General features: G+C 45.3%; 1 protein-coding gene across 1 annotated transcript; it reads right to left on the bottom strand.

Moving 5' to 3' along the window:
• Window positions 1-227: 227 nt before the first annotated feature.
• Window positions 228-22,502, bottom strand: LOC130284046 (uncharacterized). Its single transcript, XM_056533972.1, has 4 exons — window positions 22,105-22,502; window positions 14,638-14,761; window positions 14,368-14,441; window positions 228-841 (listed from the first exon to the last, which is right to left on the bottom strand). Exons 1-4 carry the CDS (start codon window positions 22,415-22,417, stop codon window positions 501-503), a joined length of 852 nt encoding a protein of 283 aa, XP_056389947.1. The 5' UTR covers window positions 22,418-22,502; the 3' UTR covers window positions 228-500.
• Between the last annotated feature and the right edge of the window lie 1,061 nt (window positions 22,503-23,563).

Here is a 23,563-nt window from a genome sequence, read left to right as displayed (position 1 = left end):
CACCAATTCCACACAAAATCCACACAAGCCAGAAACCATCCAAATGAATGCGGAAGCCTTATTGGTGCAGATGTGTGGGGTTTCTATTGTGTAAATAGACCCTCAGGCTAGGTTTCCGCTCAGGTTTTTCTAATGTTTATTAGAAAACTGCCCCTGCAGTTTTTGAGCCAAAGCCAGAAGTGGATTCAAAGGGAATGGGAAATATAAAGGAAGGATTTATACTTCTCCTTCCCACTGGATCTACTTCTGACTTTGGCTCAAAAACTGCAGTGGCAGATTTCCAAAAAAACATCTGAAAAACCTGTGCGGAAACCTAGCCTAAGTGTATTCTTCTCCCGGCTCGTTCTCGGATGGGGTGTGAACACTAAGATTAGCACAAACAGTTACAAGTTTTGGACACCAGACCACTGGCTAATAAATCTGACCTTTGCTTCCTATGGCTGTACACGCCATGTACATTAGCCCTTAGCTTTTCCTAATTTATTTTGGCAGAACTCTTTTTAAGATTGTGTACACCTGCCCCCTTTCACAGAACCTTTCAAGTCTTTAATTTCTCTTCTCAAAATATCAGACTCAAGTTTTATCTGATTAGTAGCCTGGGTGATGAATTTTGTCTGACGATCCTCATTCTGCCTCATCCTCAGGCCACGTTCCGCCTCTTTGATGCACATGTTGACAAATTCCAGAATCTTTTGATCTTTTTCCTCCGTACGGTCACAGCTGTTCTCAGTGTAGTTCTCCAGGTAGATTCTCTTCATTACCCCAAGGGCTCCAAACTTCTTCATAATTTGATCAGTCTTGTCTGAGGTGCAGTCGGTGATCACAACAATAGGGTGAATTCCTGTTTTATTACACAAAGAATTAACGATCAATGATCCTAGCAGCCAGCTTATTTACCGCAAGGGTATTTACCGCAAAAATACAGTTTTATATAATTATCACGATTCCTTTTCATTCAAGAGCAATTACATGTCATGGCTGCAAGTCCTAATCTGACTGCAGGTCTATTGATAAGAACTACCAGTACAGTAAAATCTCCCCCAGGCTAAGTTTCCACATGTTTTTTTTTTTTTGTGCGTTCCCCCCTCAAAAAAAATGCCAAAACGACCACCATGGCATTTTTTCATTGAAAAAACGCTGCGGCCAGATGTTAGCTGTAAATCAATGAGAAATTGGAAAAGGAGATTTTTTAACACTTACCGTAAAATCTCTTTCTCGAAGGATCCATTGGGGGACACAGACCGTGGGGATACAGACCGTGGGTGTATGCTGCTGTCTCTAGGAGGTGTGACACCATGGCAACAAGAAAGTCGGCTCCTTCCAGCAGGATATACCGCCTCCAGGCCCTGAGCTAATCTGTTTTCATACCAGAGCAATAGGAGAAGACCGACAGGTCAAGGAAAAAACACAAACTGTCCGAGAACCAGAAGAAAAGATATAACTGAACACACCCTCGGACAGAGAAGCAAAGAAAAACCCAAAAGGGCGGGAGCTGTGTCCCCCAATGTCCCCCTCTCAAGAAAGAGATTTTACGGTAAGTGTTAAAAAATCTCCTTTTCTCTATCGGCTCCATTGGGGGACACAGACCGTGGGACGTACCAAAGCCGTCCCTTGGGTGGGCAGATAAGCAGTCAGGCAGATGGCTGTTCCACTGCCGCCTGCAGCAGTTTACAGCCCAGACTAGCATCAGCCGATGCGAAGGTATGAACCCTGTAGAACCTCGAGAAAGTGTGCAAAGATGACCCAGTAGCCGCCTTGCAAATCTGCGAGGCCGAGGCTTTGTTCTGGAGAGCCCAGGATGCCCCAACAGAAACGGGTAGATTGAACCACAGCCCTGAAGGGAGGAATCTTCCCCCTACAGCGATAGGCTTCCGAAATGGCAGACCGGATTCACCGAGAAGTGGTGGCCTTGGAAGCAGGTTGTCCCTTACGACGACCTTCCGTAAGGACGAAAAAGGAATCACACTGACGAAACGAAGAGGAGATAGAGAGGTAATACCTAATAGCCCGAACCACATCCAGTTTGTGGAGTAAATGCTCCTTAGGATGAGAAGGAGCGGACAAAAGGACGGAAGAAAAATGTCCTCATTGAGATGAAAGGCCGAAACAACCTTAGACAAAAAGGAAGGATCTGGTCGGAAAACAACCTTGTCCTGGTGAATCACCAGAAACGGAGAACGGCAGAAGAGAGCTGCCAATTCACTTAAAGGAAGGTCCGGACATGAGAATTAGAAGCCAGAGGACGCTGGAAAAGAATAGAAAAGGCCAAAACCTGACCCTTAAGGGAACTGAAAGACAACCTCAGTCCCAATCCCGACTGCAAGAAGACTGGGGACAGAAAAGGTAACAGGAGACTTGTGAGCTTCTCACCAACGAAAATAAGACCGCCAGGTACGGTGGTAAATTTTCGCCGAGGAGGGCTTGCGAGCCTTGAACATGGTGCAAATGACTTGGAAAGAGAAACCACGGGTTCTCAAAACCACGGTCCCAACCGCCACGCTGTCAAATGCAGCGACAGTAAAATGGGGTGGCAAAGAGGACCCTGAGACAGCAGGTCCGAACGAAGTGGAAGGCGCAGGGGAGTGTCGTTCAGGAGCCTGACCACGTCGGTGTGCCACAACCTACGGGGCCAAACTGAAGCTACCAGTATGGCAGGAACGTCCTCTGCTTTGAGCTTCCTCAGAACCCTGGGAAGGAGCGGAAGGGGAGGGAACAGATAGGGCAGAGCAAACCCCGCCCAAGGAATCACTAGGGCATCCACGGCTAGAGCCAGTGGGTCCCGGAACTTTGACACAAATGGAATGATCTTCCGATTGTGCCGACACGAAGAGGTCCACGTCTGGAATGCCCCAGAGGTCGCAGATCTGCGCGAAGACCTCTGGATGCAGGGACCACTTTCAGGGGTTGGCTGAGGACCGGCTAAGGAAATCCGCTTCCCAGAAGAGCACACCCGAAATGTGAATCGCCAAATGGCCGGAACCTTGTTTTCCACCCAGATGAAAAACCTATGTCACCTCGGCCATGGCTGCCGAGCAGCGAGTGCCCCCTTGCCGATTAATGTACGCTACGGCCGTGATGTTGTCCGACTGGACGCGGACAGGGCGGGACTGAAGCAGGGACTCCCAAAGAAAAAGACAAAGAAGAATCGCCCTCAGTTCCAAGATGTTTATCGGAAGAAGGGCTTCCCGGGGAGAACAGAGGCCTTGAACCTTCCAGTCCCTGAACACACCGCCCCAGCCTGACAGACTGGCATTCGTTGTAACTACCTGCCAGTGGAGAGGAAGAAATGATCGCCCTTGAAGAAGACGGGGGGAGCGGAGCCACCAGAGCAGAGACTGACGGATCCGACGAGGGAGAGTCCCATCGAGAGAGAATCGCCATTTGAAGGGAACGGAAATGAAACTGGGCAAAGGGTACGGCTTCCATGGCCGCTACCATCCAACCCAAGACATCCATGCAATTGCGGATGGAAACTGGGGCCTGGGCCCGAAGAGAGCGGACTCCTGACAGGAGCGTCAGACGTTTGTCCGTCGGAAGGCAATTCCGGGCAGAGGCCGAGTTGAATTGAAGTCCCAAGAAAAATCAGAGACTGGGCGGGAGAGAGGACAGACTTGTGTCGGTTGACCATCCACCCTAAACAATTCAGGGTCAAGAGAGTGAGATCCACATTCTCTAGAGTCTGGACTCTGGTGGGAACCTTGATGAGAAGGTCGTCCAGGTAAGGGATCATTGAGACTCCTCTCGACCGCAGCAGGGCTATTACTGGCGTAAGGATCTTGGTAAAGACTCAAGTAGCCAAGGCCAGATCAAAGGGGAGGGCTATGAATTGAAAATGCCCCTCCGGAACCGCAAAGCGGAGGTAACGCTGATGGCCGGGAAATAATGGAACATGGAGGGCATCCTTGATGACTAACGAAGAAAGAAATGACGGTGAGAACCTTGAGGTCCAGAATCAGTCGCACAGAACCGCCTTCCTTGGGGACCACAAAAAAATTGGAATATAAAACCCTGAAAACATTCCCCTGGAGGAACGGGGACAATGCCTCCCTGGGCAGGGACTGGAGGGCCCCCCGAAACTGCTTCGCCAGTGAAGGAGACCGGGGGGCTCGGGACTTCCTGAATGTGTGTGGTCCAGCTGTCTCGAAAAAGTAAGAGACGACCTCCCACCCGAGAAAAACCTGCGGGTGGTGGCTTCACTCCAATGCGGAAGTGGGATTGCGGTTACCCGATTTGGCCGCAAAACGGCCGGAACGGTTGGTGTCCTTATTTCCAAGACGAACGCGCCCAGAATGGGGGAGACCTCTTGTCCCACGAAGGCGCCTACCCAGACCCTTTATTGGGGCCAAAGGACCGAAAGGAAGAGGACTTCCCCTGGGAAGAAAAGTGAGCCTTATTTTGAGGCAACAAGGAACTCTTACCCCCCGTCGCCTCAGAGATAATCTCGTCAAGGCGCTTGTGAAAAAGACGGGTACCAGTAAAAGGAAACTTGGTAAAAGACCTTTTGGAGGCGGCATCTGCATCCCACGCCCTAAGCCACATGGAGCGGCGGAGGGCCGCTAGGAGACCCACAGCCAAGGCAGCACAACGGACTGACTGCATGGAAGCTGTGCACAGAAAGTCCCCAGCTTTAGAGCATTGGAGAACCAAAGCAAAAAAGATCCTCTGGGGGGGAATCCTGCCAGGATACCCTGACTGAGTTTTGAGCACCACACCGAAAGGGCCTTGGACCCCCATGCAGAGGCAAAGGTGGGAAGCGGAGAAGAGCCTGCTGCTTCAGAGGCAAACTTCGCTAAGGACTCCACCTTCTTGTCTGTCTAGTCCTTGAAGGCAGCCGAATCTGCTAGCGGCAGTGTAGTAGCCTAGAGAGGCGGGAAATTGGTGGATCCACAGAGAGAGGGGAAACCACCTTAGAGGCAAGGTCCTTAGTGAATGTGTAACGCACTTGAACCCTCTTCATTCCCGGGAACTTCTTGTCCGGATGTTTCCATGCAGATTCCAGAAGAATGTGAAATTCAGTGTGAGAGGTCAACCCTTGAGGTGCTGGTTGAGCACGATGAAAGGATACTTCAGGAGTCACGTCCGAAGATCCTGGGTCCTCTAAGTGAAAGGTGTCTCTTATGGCCTCAACCAATGAGTTCACCGTTTCAACTGTATCCGAGCGGTCCTCTGAGTCAGATGCCGATTCGGAAGCCTCATCCGCCACTTCACCAGGAGAATGTGAACGAGTGGAGGCAGCCCTGGAGGGGGGTGACCTTGACCGGGTACGCGGCTCTGGTGAGGCAGAGCGACGATTCCAGGAACGTCCTCTGGAGGAGCGACGTCTGTGACCAAATGACACGGGGGGGGGGGGGGGGGGGGCGAGACCCACGGGGGGACACCCACGTCTACCTGAAGACTCAATGTAAGAGTCAGAAAAAGCACCCCTAGTACGCTTGTGAGAGCGTGAGGCTTGTGGAAAAGGGGAGCGGGACCCACTAGAGGGCCGGCGCAGGGCAGACCTCTTCAAGGTAGACACCATGTCACGGGAGGAATCAGCCACCGAAAGGGAGACTTGAGTCAAGTCATCCATACACTGGGATAGGAAGAAACCCAGGCTGGAGGGGCAGCCGAATCCACCGGAACTGTAACATCCGGGGAAGCTAGGGGGTCTGGGGGAGCAGTGGAGCAGGCAGAGCCGGTGAGCTAAGCAGAACCAGGCATTTTTGGAATAATATGTCATACAGACAAAATAGAAGACTAGCAGTCTAGTTGTCAGTTAAGAGGGAGGAACATATTTGTGTTCCCTGTGACAGTAAAGATTTTAACCCCACACTGTGACACTCTGTCCCTGCTGAGAGGAAACACCGCTGTATGCAGAGAGAGAGGAGAACAGACCCCTGCCACCTGAATCGCGCGCACAGCGCTGATTGGAGGGCAAATCGCGCCTCCAGGAAGCTCCGGCGGCCCTGTGGACGAAGCTATAGCGCCCCGGCCGCCGAGAAGAATCACAGTAATGGCGCCCGCTCCTTGCCCCGAGCGCATATGTTAGCCGCATATGCGCCCGCGGGGAAGTGAGCGGGCGATACACATATCCGCCGTCTGCTGCCGAAAGTGAAAGCAAGTCGGAGCTTCATGCGCCTGAACAGTACAAGCGCCGCGGCTGTCAGCCGCATAATAAGCGCCGCGGCTGTAAGCCGCATAGTATAACACACACTCACACACACATGTGCATAATAAAGTAAACCATACATTCCCCAATATGCCATTGCTCCCCCTTTTTAGAATAAAAAATAGAGCCCCTAACACAGGCCAGCCCCTTGGACCCTGAAAGGTGGGCCACAAAATGAGGGTCTCCAGATGTTGCAAGTCAGCACCTAAAGGTAGAAGAATATATACTCACCTCAGTCAGAAGAACTTACCTCATGAAGTCTTCTGTGAGGTCTTCAGTCAGCTTTCTGTTACCTGCATCATGCCGAGCTACCATGTGCGAGCGAGGCGAGCAGGGACTAGGGGGACCTGAACCCATGAGGTACAACCCCAGTTGCTGACCGTTGGCTAGAGGGGGTGAACAGCGCATATACGCAATGTCTGTGCCCCCTTACTGGGGCAACAGTGAGCCGCAGTTCCTGAGTCCCCACCTGAAAACGTGAAAGAAAACGGAATAAAAAACTAACACATTCCCTAACTAGGAAAATAATAAAACCTAAGACCTGGTCTGGAGAAATCCAGACCATGTCCACCTCCTTCAGACACTAAGCTTAAACTGATTACCTCAGGGCCTGGAGGCGGGTATATCCTGCTGGGAGGAGCCGACTTTCTTGTTGCCATAGTGTCACACCTCCTAGAGACAGCAGCATACACCCACAGTCTGTGTCCCCACGGACTGTGTCCCCCAATGGAGCCGATAGAGAAAATTATTTTTCCACTTCGCGTTTTTGAGTTTGGTGGGGGTTTTTTTTTATCCTTTTGTCATTTTTTTCACTCTTTTTTGGCGTTTTCCAGATCATTGGCGGTTTTGCAAATTCGCAGCGTGTTGAGCCTCTGCTGTTTTTTTCCCTGAAATCGTGGTGTTTTTCTCCCATAGAAGTCTAGGTTTTAACTTTGGCGTTGTTGGAGATACTTTTTTTAATAACATTTCATAGGGTATCATTAAAAATAATAATAAAAAAAAAAAAATACAGTAGTGATGGAAAAAATTGTAACATAATATTTCTACATTTTTAAACAGGGATCAGGGCAGGGCACAAAAAGCAGCTGTATGCTACAGAGGAAATTCTTTTCTTTTTCAATTTTGTTTTTTGTCTTGTTAACAGTGCTCTCTGCTGACACGTGATGTCCGTATCAAGAACTGTCCAGAGCGGGAGAAAATCCCCATAGCAAACCTATGCTGCTCTGGACAGTTCCTGATACGGGCATCAGGTGTCAGCAGAGAGCACTGTGGACAAGACAAAAAAGAAATTCAAAAAGAACAGAATTTCCTTTGTAGCATACAGTACAGCTGCTAAAAAGTACTAGAAGGGTAAAGATTTTTTAATAGAAGTCTGCTACATTTTTAGTGCCCTGGCCGCCCACATAAATTGATCCCTGTTTAAAAATTTATAAAAATTTTGTTTTAAAAAAATATAAATTTTGTTAAATACATCTTTTCCATCACTACTACATCCCTTCTTTTTTTTTTTTTGGGTACCGAACAAATTTTGAAAAAACGTAAAGGCTCAAAGGCTAAAACGCTAGAAAAAAACGCCAAATGCAGGAAAATGCTGTGGCGTTTATTCTGACATTTTATTCTTGCGTTTTTTGGGCCACAAAAAAAACAAGTGGAACCTTAGACACCTCCCAATAGGAGACACCTCCCAATAGGAGACACCTCCCAATAGTGGACAGTTTTTTTATTCCCCAGCATAGTCCCATAAAACGTGATATATTTGAACTCTTCAAATAGGGACACTCCCAATAGTAGATAAGAACACACCCGTGCTGAGCAACACACTCCCAATAGTGGACAACCAAGCTTATGTGCCAGCCCTACCTTGTACACAGAGCCACCACCCAGTAAGGGGCCCGGGCTCCCTCGCACCCCTATGCAGCAGCCCCAGCACAGAAGCAAAAGACCCTGCTTCTGTACATCCGCTGCTTCATACGCCTGCCCACTGTTCCCTCTGTGCCACTTTATTTCTCCTGTGCCAAATCATCCCCCCTTTATTACCCCTTGTGCCACATGATTCCCCCTTGATCCTCCCTGTGCCATTTCTTTCCCCCTTTAATACCCTCTGGGCAAATTCATCACCCCCTCTTTACCACCCCCCTGTGCCATTTCTTTCCCCCCTTATCCCCCCGTGCTATTTCATTCCCACTTTATTTCCCCAGTGCCAAATCATCTCCCCTTTATTACCCCCTGTGCCACATCATTTTCCCCTTCCCCTGTTGTTCTTCTTACCTGGCCAGCAGGCTCAAGTGCATGGGCTTTCAGCAGGCTTGACGTCTTCTGCGATGCACTGACTGTGAATCACAGCGGCTGCCGACACTGATGATGTGGAAAGGGGGTAATAAAGGGGGGAATGATTTGCCACAGGGGGAATAAAGGGTCACTGGGGGATCAGAGGAGGGGGGGGGCGAATGATGTGGCACAGGGGGTTCAAGGGGGAGGAATGAAGGGATCAAGAGGGGGAATAAAATGGCACGGAGAAATGAAATGGTACAGGGGGGTGATTAACCCCTTAAGGACTCAGCCCGTTTTTTTCCTCTTCGCCTTCAAAAAATCATTACTTTTATATTTTCATCCACTGACTAGTATGAGGGCTTTTTTTTTGCGCGACCAGTTGTCCGTTGTAATGCCATCACTTACTTTACCATAAAATGTATGGCGCAACCAAAAAAATACTATTTGTGTGGGGAAATTAAAAAGAAAACCGCAATTTTGCTAATTTTGGAAGGTTTCGTTTTCACACCGTACAATTTACTGTATTCTTTTGGTCAATACGATTAAAATGATACCCATGATAATATACTTTTCTATTACTGTTGCATTTAAAAAAAACGTTTACTGTTTAACCAAATTAGTACGTTTAAAATTCCCCTATTTTGAAGACCTATAACTTTTTCATTTTTCCGTATAAGCGGCGGTATGAGGGCTCATTTCTTGCGCCGTGATCTGTACTTTTTATTGATACCATATTTGCTTATATAAAACTTTTAATACTTTTTTTTATACATTTTTTTGAAATAAAATGTTATAAAAAAGCAGCTATTTTGGACTTTTTTTTTTAATTTTTACGTTCACGCCGTTCACCGGACGGTATCATTAACATTTTATTTTAATAGTTCGGATAATTTTTAATAGTTCGGATAATTTTTTTTACACTTTTTGGGGGTGAAAAAGGGAAAATGGGACAATTTACGTTTTTATTGGGGGAGGGGGTTTTTCACATTTTATTTACTTTTATTTTTTACTTTTTTTACTTTTATTTTTACACTTTAATAGTCCCCATAGGGGACTATTTATAGCAATCATTCGATTGCTAATACTGTTCAGTGCTATGTATAGGACATAGCACTGATCAGGGTTATCGGTCATCTTCTGCTCTGGTCTGCTCGATCGCAGACCAGAGCAGAAGAACCCGGGAGACGGCCGGAGCAAGGTGAAGGGACCTCCGGCCGCCATGCTAGATGATCGGATCATCGCGGCAGCGCTGTCGGCGATCTGATCATCCATTTAAAGTACTGCGATGCTGCAGATGCTGTGATCTGTATTGATCACTGCATCTGAGGGGTTAATGGCAGACAACCGCGCGATCGCGGATGTCCGCCATTACGGGCGGGTCCCTGGCTGCTATCAGCAGCCAGGACCTGCCGCGCATGACGCGAGCATCGCTCCGATGCTCACGGTTATGCATAGGACGTAAATGTACGTCCTGGTGCGCTATGTGCCAGCTCACCATGACGTAAATTTACGTCCTGCGTCGTTAAGGGGTTAAACGGCACTGGGAGTTTCTACTGTAATATTCTTTTTATCATGTTTTATAGGTATTTATACCCTGGAGTGAGAACAGTAGAGTAGCGGACACATTTTCCCCCCGTAAATGTCTGCTATTGGGAGATTCTACTGTATAAGAATCTTAGCCTCCAACAATAGAAAACAGGCAATAATTCTGAAATAACCAACACAAATCTGTGTAGACATAGGTAAGCAACAAAATCAGTTTATACAGGAAAACAGAGCCGAGGAAGGCTGAGTAAATCACATAATAATAAATAGCGCAGTCTCAATTCATATGTATGCAAATACATCAATAAAGTGCATAATGTAGTCAAAGAAATGCAAAGTCCCAGCAAAATACCATACAAACATGCATAAGCCCCTGGGGTAGTAAGGCATGTTTGTAGTGTTATAATTTGGGGTGGTGTATAAGAATCTTCTACAACACTTCTAGTAGAGTTGAGCGAACTTACAGTAAATTGGCTCGTAGCGAACCTCGCAGCTCGGCTGTTGATTACTTTAGTCTGCGTAAATTAGTTCAGCTTTCCAAGGGCTGTGATTGCCTGGAAAAGTCCGGGATGACAGTCTTAGGTCTCCTAGGTCTGTATCCACCTTTTCCAGGCAACTGGAGTCCTTGGAAAGCTGAACTAATTTATGCAGACTAAAGTAATCAACAGCCGAGCTGTAAGTTCGCTCAACACTAACTGCTAGTTCAGGCCATTAGACCTGAGATCATACAAGGATCTGACCAATATTATGCTTCTTTTGTGAATTTATTTGACCTGAAAGAACTAAACTTTTTGTCATGTTGTGGTTTCATGATGCAGTCTTTGTCCCAATGCTTAGTCGTGTGATTCAGAAAAATTTGGAAAGACGCACATAAAGCCTTAAAATGTGATTTTGTCATTACCATACAGTAAAAATAACATTATAGCTTTATTCTGCAGGTCAGTACGATTACAGCTTACTACATTTATATAGGTTTTCTTTTACTAAACTGTCATTATAGAAACATTAAAGAAATAATATTAACCCTTAAGGACATGCGCCGTAAATGTACGACATTGCGTCACTTCGCGCACAGCGAACACTATGTTGTGACATAGCGATTGCACTGATGTCTACCATTAAACCCTCAGATGCCGTACAGATCACGGCATCTGCAGCAGTGCGGCACTTAAAACGGCTGATCTGATCTCCCGTGGGGATCAGATCAGCCAAGATGGCGGACAGAGGTCCCCTCACCTGCCTCTGTCCATCTCCCGGGGTCTTCTGCACTGATCTGCCTTCCAGCAGACCAGAGCAGAAGATAGCCGATAATACTGATCAATGCTATGCCCTATGGGGTTGAAAAAATAAATGTAAAAAAAATGTGAAAAAGCCCCTCCCCCAATAAAGTTTTAAATTACCCTTTTTCCCTATATTATTACACAAGAGTGTAAAAAAACGATAAATAATAAACATTTGGTATCCTCGCGTGCGTAAATGTCCAAACTATAAAAATATAATGTTAGTGATCCCCTATGGCGAACGGGGTAAGCGGGAAAAAAAAGTCCAACATTTCAGCTTTTTTCAAACAGAAAAACTTTCTAAAGCGATCAAAAAGTCACATATGCGCAAATGTGGTACTAAAACAAACTACAGATTATGGCGGAAAAATTTGCCCTCACACATCCCTGAATACAGAAAAATAAGAAAGTTAGTGGTGGTCCAAATAGGGCAATTTTAAACGTACTGACTTTGTAAAAAAAAAAAAAAAAAAAGCTTTTTTAAAAGCAGTGCAATAATAGAAATGTACGTAACCATGGGAATCATTTTAATCGTATTGACCCAGAGAATAAAGAAAACATGTCCTTTTTACCGTAAAGTGTACAGCCTGATATGGGTCTATGAATGGAAATATAAAAGATTTTAGAAGGCAAGGAGAAAAAAACGAAAATGCAAAAATAAAATTGCCTGTGTCCTTAACCCCTTCCCGCTACAGGACGTCATGAGCGGGCTCCCGCGATAGAACGCGGGGTCACAGGCTGTGTAAATAAAAATAAACATATGTGGTATCACCGTGTGCGTAAATGTCCGAACTATAAAAATATATTGTTAATTAAACCGCACGGTCTATGGCGTACAAGTAAAAAAAGTCCAAAATAGCGTATTTTTGGTCACTTTTTATACCATAAAAAAGTTTAAAAAGCGATCAAAACGTCCAATCAAAACAAAAATGATACCGATAAAAATGTCAGATCACAGCGCAAAAAAATAGCCCTCATACCGCCCCATATGCTGAAAAATTTAAAAGTTATAGGCGTCAGAAGATGACATTTTTAAACGTATACATTTTCCTGCATGTAGTTATGATTTTTTCCAGAAGTGCGACAATATCCAACCTATATAAGTAGGGTATCATTTTAATCGTATGGACCTACGGAATAATAAGGTGTCATTTTTACCGGAAAATGCACTGCGTAGAAACGGAAGCCTACAAAATGGTATTTATTCTTCAATTTTATCGCACAATTAGTTTTTTTTCCCGTTTCGCCGTGGATTTTTGGGTGAAATGGCTAATGTCACTGCAAAGTAGAATTGGTGGCACAAAAAATAAGCCATAATATTAGGAATCGACCGATTATTGGTATGGCCGATATTATCGGCCGATAATCACGATTTTGGGCATTATCGGTATCGGCAATTATCTTGCCGATAAGCCGATAATGCCCCGCACCGTGACCACCACCCCCCCGACCCGCCGCACCGCGTCGCACCCCCCACCGTGATGCTGGGCGGTATACCGGTATGGATTTTTCCCCATACCGCTATACCAGTCGGGCCCCTCCCCCACCCTCCGAGTCAATAAAAAAATTAAACTTACCTCTCAGGGTGGTCCGGGCCATCCTTCCTTCCTTCCTGTAGTGTCCGGGGGCGTTCCAGGTGGAGGGTGAACCGGTCCGGGCTGTCCTTCTCCGGCGGTCATCTTCTCCACTCCGGGCAGGCTCCGGCCTAGTACACTGCATAGACGTCGCTACGCCGTGACGTCAGGTGCGTCGCTGCGCAAGGGCGTCACTGCGCAGCGGCGTCTATGCAGCGTACTAGGCCGGAGCCTGCCCGGAGTGGAGAAGATGACCGCCGGAGAAGAAGGACAGCCCGGACCAGTTCACCCTCCACCCGGAACGCCCCCGGACACTACAGGAATGATGGATGGATGGCCTGGACCATAGGGGGAGAGAAGCGGGTGGCGGCGGCGGCCTATGGCCCCGCAAAAGCCACTGCAGATCATTGATTTAAAGCGCCCGCTTTAAATCAATGATCTGCAGCGGTGTCGCAGGGGATTAAATAGCCGATAACTTATACCGGAATATCGGTATAAGTTATCAGCTATCGGCCCTAACCTGCACCGATTATCGGTTTCGGCCCTAAAAAAACGATATCGGTCGATCCCTACATAATATGGATTTTTAGGTGCAAAATTGAAAGTGTTATGATTTTTAGAAGGTGATGAGGAAAATTAAAATGCAAAAACGGAAAATGCCCTGCGTAATTAAGAGGTTAAGGTCAAAATGGGCTGTGTCCTTAAGGGGTTAAAGGAGTACTCTGCCCGTAGACAACTTATCCTCTATCCAAAGGCTGCCACGACCCCTCCCATAGACTTGCATTGAGGGGGCGTGGCGTGACATCATGAGGGGTGTGGCTGTGAAGTCAAAAAAAATTCCGAACGCTGGGGCAGTGGAGTACTCCTTTTATTAGTGTCGCCACATTACAAGATCCATAAATGTTTTATTTTTCGCCTGACGGCACTATGATAGGGCTCATCTTTTACGGAAAAACTTGGAAATTTTAATTGGTAAAATCTTGAAATGCCTTTTTGATAATTTTCTTTCCTGTTTTTGGGAGGCCGATCATCAAAATACTGCAATCATGGGATATATTTTTTTATAGTGTTTGATTTGCAGGATAAATAATAAAATAATGTAATTGTTCCGGTTGTCACAGACTTGGCGATACTGAATATGTATATTTTTATATTATTTTTTATGTTATATGTATAAGATGGTATATAAAGGAAAAAATATATTTTGGGGGGATTTTTTTAATTGTATGTACATTTAATTCTATTTTTGTTTTTAACTTTTCACTGGTCCCCCTCAAGGGGACTGACAGCAATCACCAGATCGCTGGTATCATACACTGCACTAGTATACTAGTGCTATGTATTCTGCCTGTCAGCATTACGCTGACAGGCAATGTACCCGGCCATGCATACAACACAGCCAGGTACACAGAAACCCTTGGCAAGTTTTGAGGCCTTCAATAGACTACCAGCTACCATGGAAACGGGCTAGAGGTGCCAAGGCTGATGCCGCAGGAAAGCAGCATTCTTCACATGCCACAATCATAAACTGTTGTCGCTGGAGACAAACCTGTAATTTTGAAGGAATTTGTGATCAGTTTTTCTATGGCGGAAAGGTCTTCAGAATTCAAAATAAAGGTCGCCCTAAAAAAAAATAAAACACGTAAATCATAATCTATATATATATATGTAACTCATACTACTGTACACTGCTCTTCTCTGTTCACCTACAAAGTTAAATTGATATTTCACTTATGGCTATATTGCTACCGTACACCGTCCCATTGATTATCGATGTGCCCAGACTATGTTGTGACAAATGTATATCCATGTATAATACCTGTAGACCAACACTGGCAAAATGAAATCTGCAGGACGATTTGTGTACTTGCTTGGAAGCTGTCTTAAGGTCTCTTCCAGGTTGTCCCTTTTCCAGGACACTTCTCCAATGTCTCTTAAGGAGCCTATGAGAGCGAAAAACAATTGCATTGAAAATTATGGACTGTGGGAGAAAATCTATGAGAACCAGGGCTACCTGCCTGAATTGATATATATTTCTAGAAAACTCAGCCAAAAATTATGATAAGATGTCATTTTTGTATGGCAAAACTGGAAATCTTTAATAAATAGTTAATATTTGAATGTAAGTCCTATTTCAATACATATCATTAACACTATATACCAGTGGTCTCAAACTCAAATTATCTAGGAGCCACTGGAGGTAGCGGCTGGGTGAGGCTGGGCCGCATGCGCCCCTCACATATAATGCCCCCATCATGCACCCCTCACATATAATGCCCCCATCATGTGCCCCTCATCTTCCACCAGCAATACCCCCACCAGCATTAGTGCCCCCATCATCCACCAGCAATCCATACTTTGTGAGCTGCAGAGATACCCAAATACAGCGTCCATGCATCTCCAGCGCCTCCTATAGACAGTCCATAGAGCATGTTCCGGCACGCTGCTTCATGCACTGGGAGATTCGGGGCCCTGTTCTGGAGATCGCAGGGGATCCCAGCACTTGGATCCCCCATGATCAGTTGCTAGATTACATCGCTTATCTAGATTTTAGTAACGCTACTGACACTGTCCCACATAGAAGACTTCCCAACAAAGTGCAGTCTTTGAGCTTGGACTCCCATATTGTAGAATGGATTAGGCAGTGGCTGAAGGAAAGACAACAGAGGGTGTAGTTAACGGAGAATATTCAGACCATGGTCATTTTATCAGTGGGGACCTCAGGGATCTGTACTGGGACCCATCTTGTTTAATATCTTTATCAGTGATATTACAGAAGGTCTCAATGGTAAGGTGTTGATCTTTTTGCTGATGACACAAAGCTTTAATAAAAGTAACAGGGTTGAAATTCCTGGAGGGATACGCCAAATGGAAAAGAATAAAGTTACACTAGAAACATGGTCAGAACTCTGGAACCTGACATTAAGGGTGTGTTCAGAATTTGCGCAAATGTAAGCCTTATTGACTTCAATGGGATTCTGCCGTAGAATCCCACACTAATCCTATATTTTATAGGATTAAACAATAAGCAGTATATTACAGCAGAATTTCTGGCAGAATTCCGCTGTGTGATCATAGCCTTAATGTGGATAAGTGCAAGATAATGCACCTGGAGCATATAAACCAAAGGACTGAATATTTAATATGGGATTGTTACGGATCCTCTAACCTGTGTGGCTGAGGACTCGGACCGTATCAGGGAGCGGAGTCTAAGGTGCCGCTGGTCTTCACCAGAGCCCGCCGCAAGGCAGGATGGGCTTGCTGCGGCAGGCGACACCCAGGTTGCTACCCCGACACGGCTCGACCACGCAGGTAGCTGGGCAAGGCAAGGTACCGAAGGATAAGTAGTAGCGTCGTCAAACGTAGAAGAAGGTCAAGGCAGGCGGCAAAGGTGCGAAGTCAAATAACGTAGCGGAAGGTCTGGATACATGGGTAAGGCAACTGGCAATATGGAACGCTCAATTTCAGGCTAGGGGCACTGAAGATCCGGCAGGGAAGTGTGTGAGGTGCAGGGACTTTATACAGTAGTGTCAGATGTTACACATAATTATAAGTGTACTGGCCCTTTAAATTGCAGAGCTCCGGCACACGCCCTAGGAGACGGGTAGACGTGCGCCGGAGCTGAGACACAGTGGAGGAGGTGGCAGAGGAATGTGGTAAGTGACGGGCTGGGATTCACATGCGAGCGCGTCCTGCGATGCAAATCCCAGCCCCGCCGGTATCAGTATCTAAGGAAAGGGATTTAAGGGTTATTATTTCAGAAGACTTAACCCCTTAAGGACCAAGACAATTAGGTCTGTACGCCCCTTAAAGACCAAGCCTGTTTTTTCAGGAGATGTCTGACTTTATTAGAGAATAACTGGTAGCGTTTTGCCAATCATGATAATTCTGTCATTGTTTTCTTTGTCACTAGTTGTACTTCTTGTACATAATAAAAGTAAGCCAATATCATTTGTAGTTTTTTTTTTTACAATGCACAAAAACATGAAATTTTGGGGGGAAAAAAAGATTTTTTGCTGTTTAAACACTAATATGTTCATATATTTATGCTTAAATAGTTTAGGAAACTTATACTTTCAGATGTCTACTTTATTTTGAAAACATATATATTTTTTTAATTAACATTTTATATGAAGCCTAAAAATTTTACTTGAAATTTTGGGAAATTTAAAAGGTACATATTTTTTTTATGTGCTATGCTAGGTTTGCAGAAACCTAGAGACGGCCCAAATGACCCCATTTTAAAAACTAGACCCCTCAAGGTATTCATTAGTGGGTACAGTGAGTATTTTAACACTATAGTTTTTTGGCAGGAATTATTACAAAGTCAGTGTTTTTCACAGGCATCATTTGTGGGACATATTTTTTGTACATCACTTCTGATATTGAAAGAATTGCACACTATATTTTGTTGAGCTACTTGTCCTTTGTTCGGAAATACCCCCACTAAGGCCATATTTGGTTCCTTGTCCATGTTGCAGGACCCAGAAGGAGAGCAGCGCCATTTGGCTTACAGGCCATCATTATAGGCGAAAGGATTATAGGCTGCACTTCATGACTGCAAAGGGTTTTAGCTGCCAGAACCATACAGAGCCCACACAAGTGACCCCATTTTGGAAACTACACCCCCCTAAAGTATTCATGTAGACCAAAAGTGAGTACTTTGAGTCCTTTTTGTGTGGCTGGAATGGTTACACAAGTCAGTAGAAAAAATTGCAATTAGCTTTTTTTGTACTTTGCCACTGAAAAGGAGGAAATGCACCCCATATTTTATTGATCTGCTCGTCCTGTGTTCGGAAATAGGCCATATTTGGTTCCTTGGCCGCGTGGCAGGACCCAGAAGGAGAGGAGCACCATTTGGCTTTCAGGACATCATTTTAGACTGAATGGATTATAGGCCGTACTTCATGCCTGCAAAGGGTTTTAGCTGCCAGAACCCCCACAAGTGACCCCATTTTGGAAACTACACCCCCTAAAGTATTCATCTAGACCAAAAGTGAGTACTTTGAGTCCTTTTTGTGTGGCTGGAATGGTTACAAAGTCAGTTGAAAAAATTTAAATTCGCTTTTTTTTCACAAATGCATAATTTGTGGGATGTATTTTTTGTTCATTCAGTCTGAAAAGGAAGAAATGCACCCCATATCTTATTAAGCTGCTCGTCCCGTGTTTGGAAATACCACTGTTTAAGCCATATTTCGTTGCTTTGCTACATGGTGGGACCCAAAAGGAGAGGAGCGCCATTTGAATTTCAGAACATCATTATAAAACATTATAGGCCCCACTCCATGCCTGAAAAGGATTGAAGCTGGTAGATCCATACCACACGCCCCATACCACAAGTGACCCCTTTTTAAAAACTACACCCCCAAATGTATTCACTTGGGTTACAAGTGCGTTCTTTTAGGCCTTTTTGTGTTGAGGGTATTAGCATAGGTCTGTGTAAACTATTTAAAAAAATTTTTTTTACACATAATGCATCATTTGTGGGATACTTTTAAAAAAAAAATAGCTTCTGAAATAAATGAAATACACCCCAAATTTTATTATGCTGCTTGTCTCATGTTAGGGAGTACCCCCTATTAGGCCATAATTAGTTGCGTGACCACATGCATGACCCAATAGGAGAGGAGCGCCATTTGGCTTTCAGGATATCATTATACAAATTATAGGCCGCACTTCATGCCTGCAAAGCATTCTAGCTGTCAGAACAATACCGCACCCCCAGAAGTGACCCCATTTTCGAAACTACACCCCCTAAAGTATTCACCTAGGGCAAAAGTGGATACATTGAGACCTTATTGTGTGGCTGGAATTATTTCAATGTCAGTGGAAAAAATTTCAAATGTGCTTTTTTCCCCACAAATGCTTCATTTGTGGGACATCATTTTGGTACATCGCTTCTGAAATGGAGGAAATACGGCCCATATTTTATTACGCTGTGTGTCTTGGGCTGAGCAGTACCCCCACTTAGGCCATATTTGGTAGCCTGACCGCCTGGTAGGGCCCAGAAGGAGAGGAGCCCCTTTGGCTTTCAGGGCATCATGATATGAATAATAGACCCCACTCCATGCCTGCAAAGGATCAGAGCTTTCAGAATGATACCGCACCCCTACAAGTGACCTCACGTAGACCTCAAGATTTGTATTAGCTGGACCAGGGACCGCTCTGATCGCTCCTTGGTTGGCTAGCAGTGCCGCACAGCTGTCCGCAAAAACATCTGCAGTTCCTGATGGATATATCCCTCATGTTGTGGGACTAAGCACCCACTCATGACGAATATATCCATCACTGGGTGTTGAAAAACAAAATCAAGAAAAAACTGATGTTTATTTTGTTACGGGGGGGGGGCAGTGTCACAGTCCCTATTCATACATTTCTGCAGTATGTTAGAGGTGTCTGCTGTCATGTCTAAAAAAGGGATGCCACCATATACTGTCTGTAGCAGTCTCATTAACACTGGCAGGCAGCGAAGTTTACTTCGGTCCCGGCTGTGTGATACAGCCGCCACGATCTCGAGGGTACACTGGGCAGTAGCCACAAGATCAATGAACGTGTATACTCATCCAGGTGCGGGAACGTGCATCTCACCTTGATGTGTATACACGTCCATGGTCGTTAAGGGGTTAAAGGGTTATCCTGGAATAGAAAACCAGAGCTAATTTCTTTCAAAAAAAGATCCACGTCTGTCCCCAGGTTGAGTGTGGTATTGCAACTTGGCTCCATTCACTTCAATGGAACTGAGCTGCAGAACCAAACCCAACCTAAGAAATTCCTGTATAACCCCTTTAAAGATAGGGAGATAGTGTAATATAGCAGCAGGAAATGCTAGCAGAATGCTTGAGTGTATAGGGAGAGATATAAACAGTAGAGAGGGAAGTGCTCATTGGTGTATAGGGAGAGGTATTAGCAGCACAGGGAAGTGGTCATGGCTGTATAGGGAGAGGTATTAACAGCAGAGAGGGAAGTGTTCATAGGTGTAGAGGGAGAGGTATTACCAGTAGAGAGGGAAGTGCTCATGAGTGTATAAGGAGAGGTCTTAGCAGTATAGAGGGAAGTGCTCATGGGCATATAGGGAGAGGTATTAGAAGTATAGAGGAAAGTGCTCATAGGTGTATAGGGAGCGGTATTAGCAGTAGAGAGGGAAGTGCTCATAGGTGTATAGGGAGAGGTATTAGCAGTAGAGGGAAGTGCTCATGGGTGTATAGGGAGAGGTATTAGAAGTAAAGACGGAAGTGCTCATGGGTGTATAGGGAAAGGTATTAGCAATAGAGAGGGAAGTGCTCATGGGTGTATAGAGAGAGGTATTAGCAGTAGAGGGAAGTGATCATGGGTGTATAGGAAGAGGTATTAGCAATAGAAAGTAAAGCACTCATGGGTGTACAGGGAGAGTTATCAGTAGAGAGGAAAGTGCTCATGGGTGTATTGGGAGAGGTATTAGCAGTAGAGAGGGAAGTGCTCATGGGTGTATAGGGAAAAGTATTAGCAATAGAGAGGGAATTGCTATAGGGAGGTTGTATAGGGAGAGGTATTAGTAGTAGAATGGGAAGTAATCATGCCGCTGTACAGAGCACTGGGGAGACCTCACATGGAATACATGGACTACAGGAGACTGTATCTCCAGAAGGATATAGATTGGAGAGAGTTCAGAGAAGATACTAAACTAGTACATGGGTTACATGATAAAACTTCAGGGTCTTAACGTATATAAAAGAAAGACAAGACAGAGATATAATAGAAACTTTTTTATACATAAAGGGAATCAACATGGCAAAGGAGAAGAGGAGATTTATATAGGAGAAAAACTACCACAAGAGGACATAGTGTTATATAGAGGACATAGTGTTATATAGAGGGGAAAGGTTTCTGCAGTAATATCAGGAAGTATTACTTTACTGAGAGAGTAGTGGATGCATGGAATAGCCTTCCTGTACACGTGGTAGCTGCAAATACAGTGAATGAATTAAACCATGCATGGGATAGACATAATGCTATCCTTCATATAAGATAGGGATAGGCATAAGGATTTCCTTCATTTAAGATAGGGCCAGGGACTATTTATAGTATTCAGAATATTGGGCAGACTATATGTTTTTTTTATCTGCCGATACGTAGGTTTATCCTGTTCCAAAGGCTGTCTGGGCATAATGGGAATTGTGAAATCCTGAAATATAAGTGAGCTGCATTTCCTGTGCCGCCCATTAGTGGGAGCCAGTAAATCAGAGAATCTCTATACAATATATATAAATGTGTATCGGCGCTCTAATAATAAAAACTATAAATAGTAATAGAGGCTCACTTACTAAAATTCTAATGGGGAGTGTACTCAGAATCTCTGCCCAGAGGGAAGTTCTTGTCTCCACTTAAAAATCCTGCAAAGCTGTAAATCCGCGTCCTTGATAGTATGGAGCTTGTCCCGTTATACTTGCTTTTTCTGCTTGGAGTAGTTTACAGAAGTCCGTGGTTCCAGTTAGCCTATCAGCCGGGAGATCTGCCCCGGCCAGTGGCACCTCACCGGCTTGCTGTACTGTTAGTGGATTACGGAGTTCTGTGACCTAGCGCTGCGAGTGACGTCACTACTACAGGGAGAGCGCAAAGCCAAAAAGCATCTAACGCGTTTCGGAAAGTAACGCTTTCCTTCATTAGAGATGGATCCATCTCTGATGAAGGAAAGCGTTACTTTCCGAGACGCGTTAGGTGATTTGAGAGCACATACCTCGGCTTTCAAAAATAAGTTGCCTATAACAACCAATTAATTGCTTCTTTCATTTTAATAAAGGCGAATACGTTATTTTTTTTTAAAAAGCAATCTGATTGGTTGCTATGGGCAACTGCACCACTTTTCCTTTACACGGGTTTTGCTAAATCTCCCACTTTAATAGGGTACTCCGCCCTATCCAATCCAAAGGATATGGCATAAGATGTCTGAGCGCGGTGGGACCCCCGCGATCTCCCTGCTGCACCTGGCGTTTGTTCAGAGTGTCTGGGTGCAGCACCTAAGGCTCGTGATGTCACGGCCGCGCCCCGCTCTTGACATCACAGCCCCCTCCCGTAGACTTGCATTGAGGGGGCATAGCCATCACAAGCCGGCATCGCCAGTCATTCGGCACGGAGCAAAGTTTGTTCAATGCACCAGATGTCTGGGGTGCCGCAGCCGGGATCTCGTTGCTGGGGACCCTCGCTATCAGACATCCTCTATCCTTTGGATAGGGGATAAGATGTCTAGGGCGGAGTACCCCTTTAAGGTTTGATATTTATATCAGTCCTAATAACTCTAAGCAGAACTTACGGAGCTGGGCGCAGGCCTCCACGATCTCCTCCCACTTAAGTTTATGGAATCCTCGGTTATCAACCATAACCAGAGAGTCTGTAAGCACATGTTCATGTCTGCTGGTCGTCATTGATCCATCTGATACACCAGCTCCGGCCAGGTTCTGATACTCCTCATTCCTCACCACGCACACACACGAGTTTATGAGGGATGACTTCCCATGCCCCGTCATCCCAAAGAGCTGCAGAGCTACCCGCTCATACCCAAGCACATTACCAGTAGTGTACTGGGTAATCCTCTCTCGAATGTCTTCAGCCCGCTGAGTCATCATAGTTACAGTATAACTGGGGTACAGACTGTGGAGAATGATGGCCACCTGGCTGAGGAGAAGGTGAAGAATGGTGCAACAAACTATATCTGAAAGTATAACGGTGAAATAGAAAATGAAAGAGAACAAAGGACGTGGAGCAGTTCTGCCCACAATTAAAGGGACCAACCACTCTCACATATACACAGCTTTATCATTTCATAATTAATTTGATTCAAAAAATATCCCAATGTTTTCAACATCCCTGCGTGGTTGTAGATCACAAGAGATGGGACCGGTTCAGGGTGAAGCATAAATAATCCCAAGTGAGACCTCCCTACTACAGGAGGATGTTTTGGCTTCTAGTCGGGTCCTCTGGTTACATTATACTCACAGCTATCAATTCCTCCTGCTGCCCCTGACTTGTACATCGCTCAGCCTCGCAGCCCTGCTCACCCATCGCAGCCCTGCTCACCTACACAGGTCCCAGACAGCGCCAAGCACTGCTTCCACCCATAGTGCCTGCGGCCTTTCCTGCACCTCAGCCCCTCTCTGTGTCATCCATATTCAGCTCTTCATTCATCTCATCGTCTGTGCACAGATCGGCAGCATTTCCATTCTGTGTGAATTGCCCCTTATAGCAGTGGTCTCCAACCTGCGGACCTCCAGATGTTGCAAAACTACAACTCCCAGCATGCCCGGACAGCCAACGGCTGTCCGGGCATGCTGGGAGTTGTAGTTTTGCAACATATGGAGTTCCGCAGGTTGGAGACCACTGCCTTATAGCCTGATTATAGAGGAAAACATTAGTCCACAGTGCAAACTCATCTCTCATATAGAATCAAAAAGTCAAAAGCTTTACCTGAGCACGAGAAAGCACGATTTACAAAATAGTCACCCTAGAAATACTGATATGGTATAAACATTAATTTTATTCACATCAGTGCACATTACATTGGTATATTAAATTGACATAATAGAATAAAGCAGATTGTTATCACAGTAAATATGTCCTTGAATTGTGTGGAGACAACCTGCGCCGCCTTCATGCTTGGAACGTTAAGATTAAAGGGGTACTCCGGTGGAAAACATATTTTTTTTTTTTTTTTTTTTAAATCAACTGGTGCCAGAAAGTTAAACAGATTTGCAAATTACTTCTATTAAAAAATC

The sequence above is a fragment of the Hyla sarda genome, chromosome 8 (assembly GCF_029499605.1).
Source record: "Hyla sarda isolate aHylSar1 chromosome 8, aHylSar1.hap1, whole genome shotgun sequence".
In the NCBI taxonomy this organism is placed as follows: Eukaryota; Metazoa; Chordata; class Amphibia; order Anura; family Hylidae; genus Hyla; species Hyla sarda.
The sequence above is the reverse complement of the archived record's forward strand: the minus strand, read 5'-3'. Positions and strand labels throughout refer to the sequence as shown.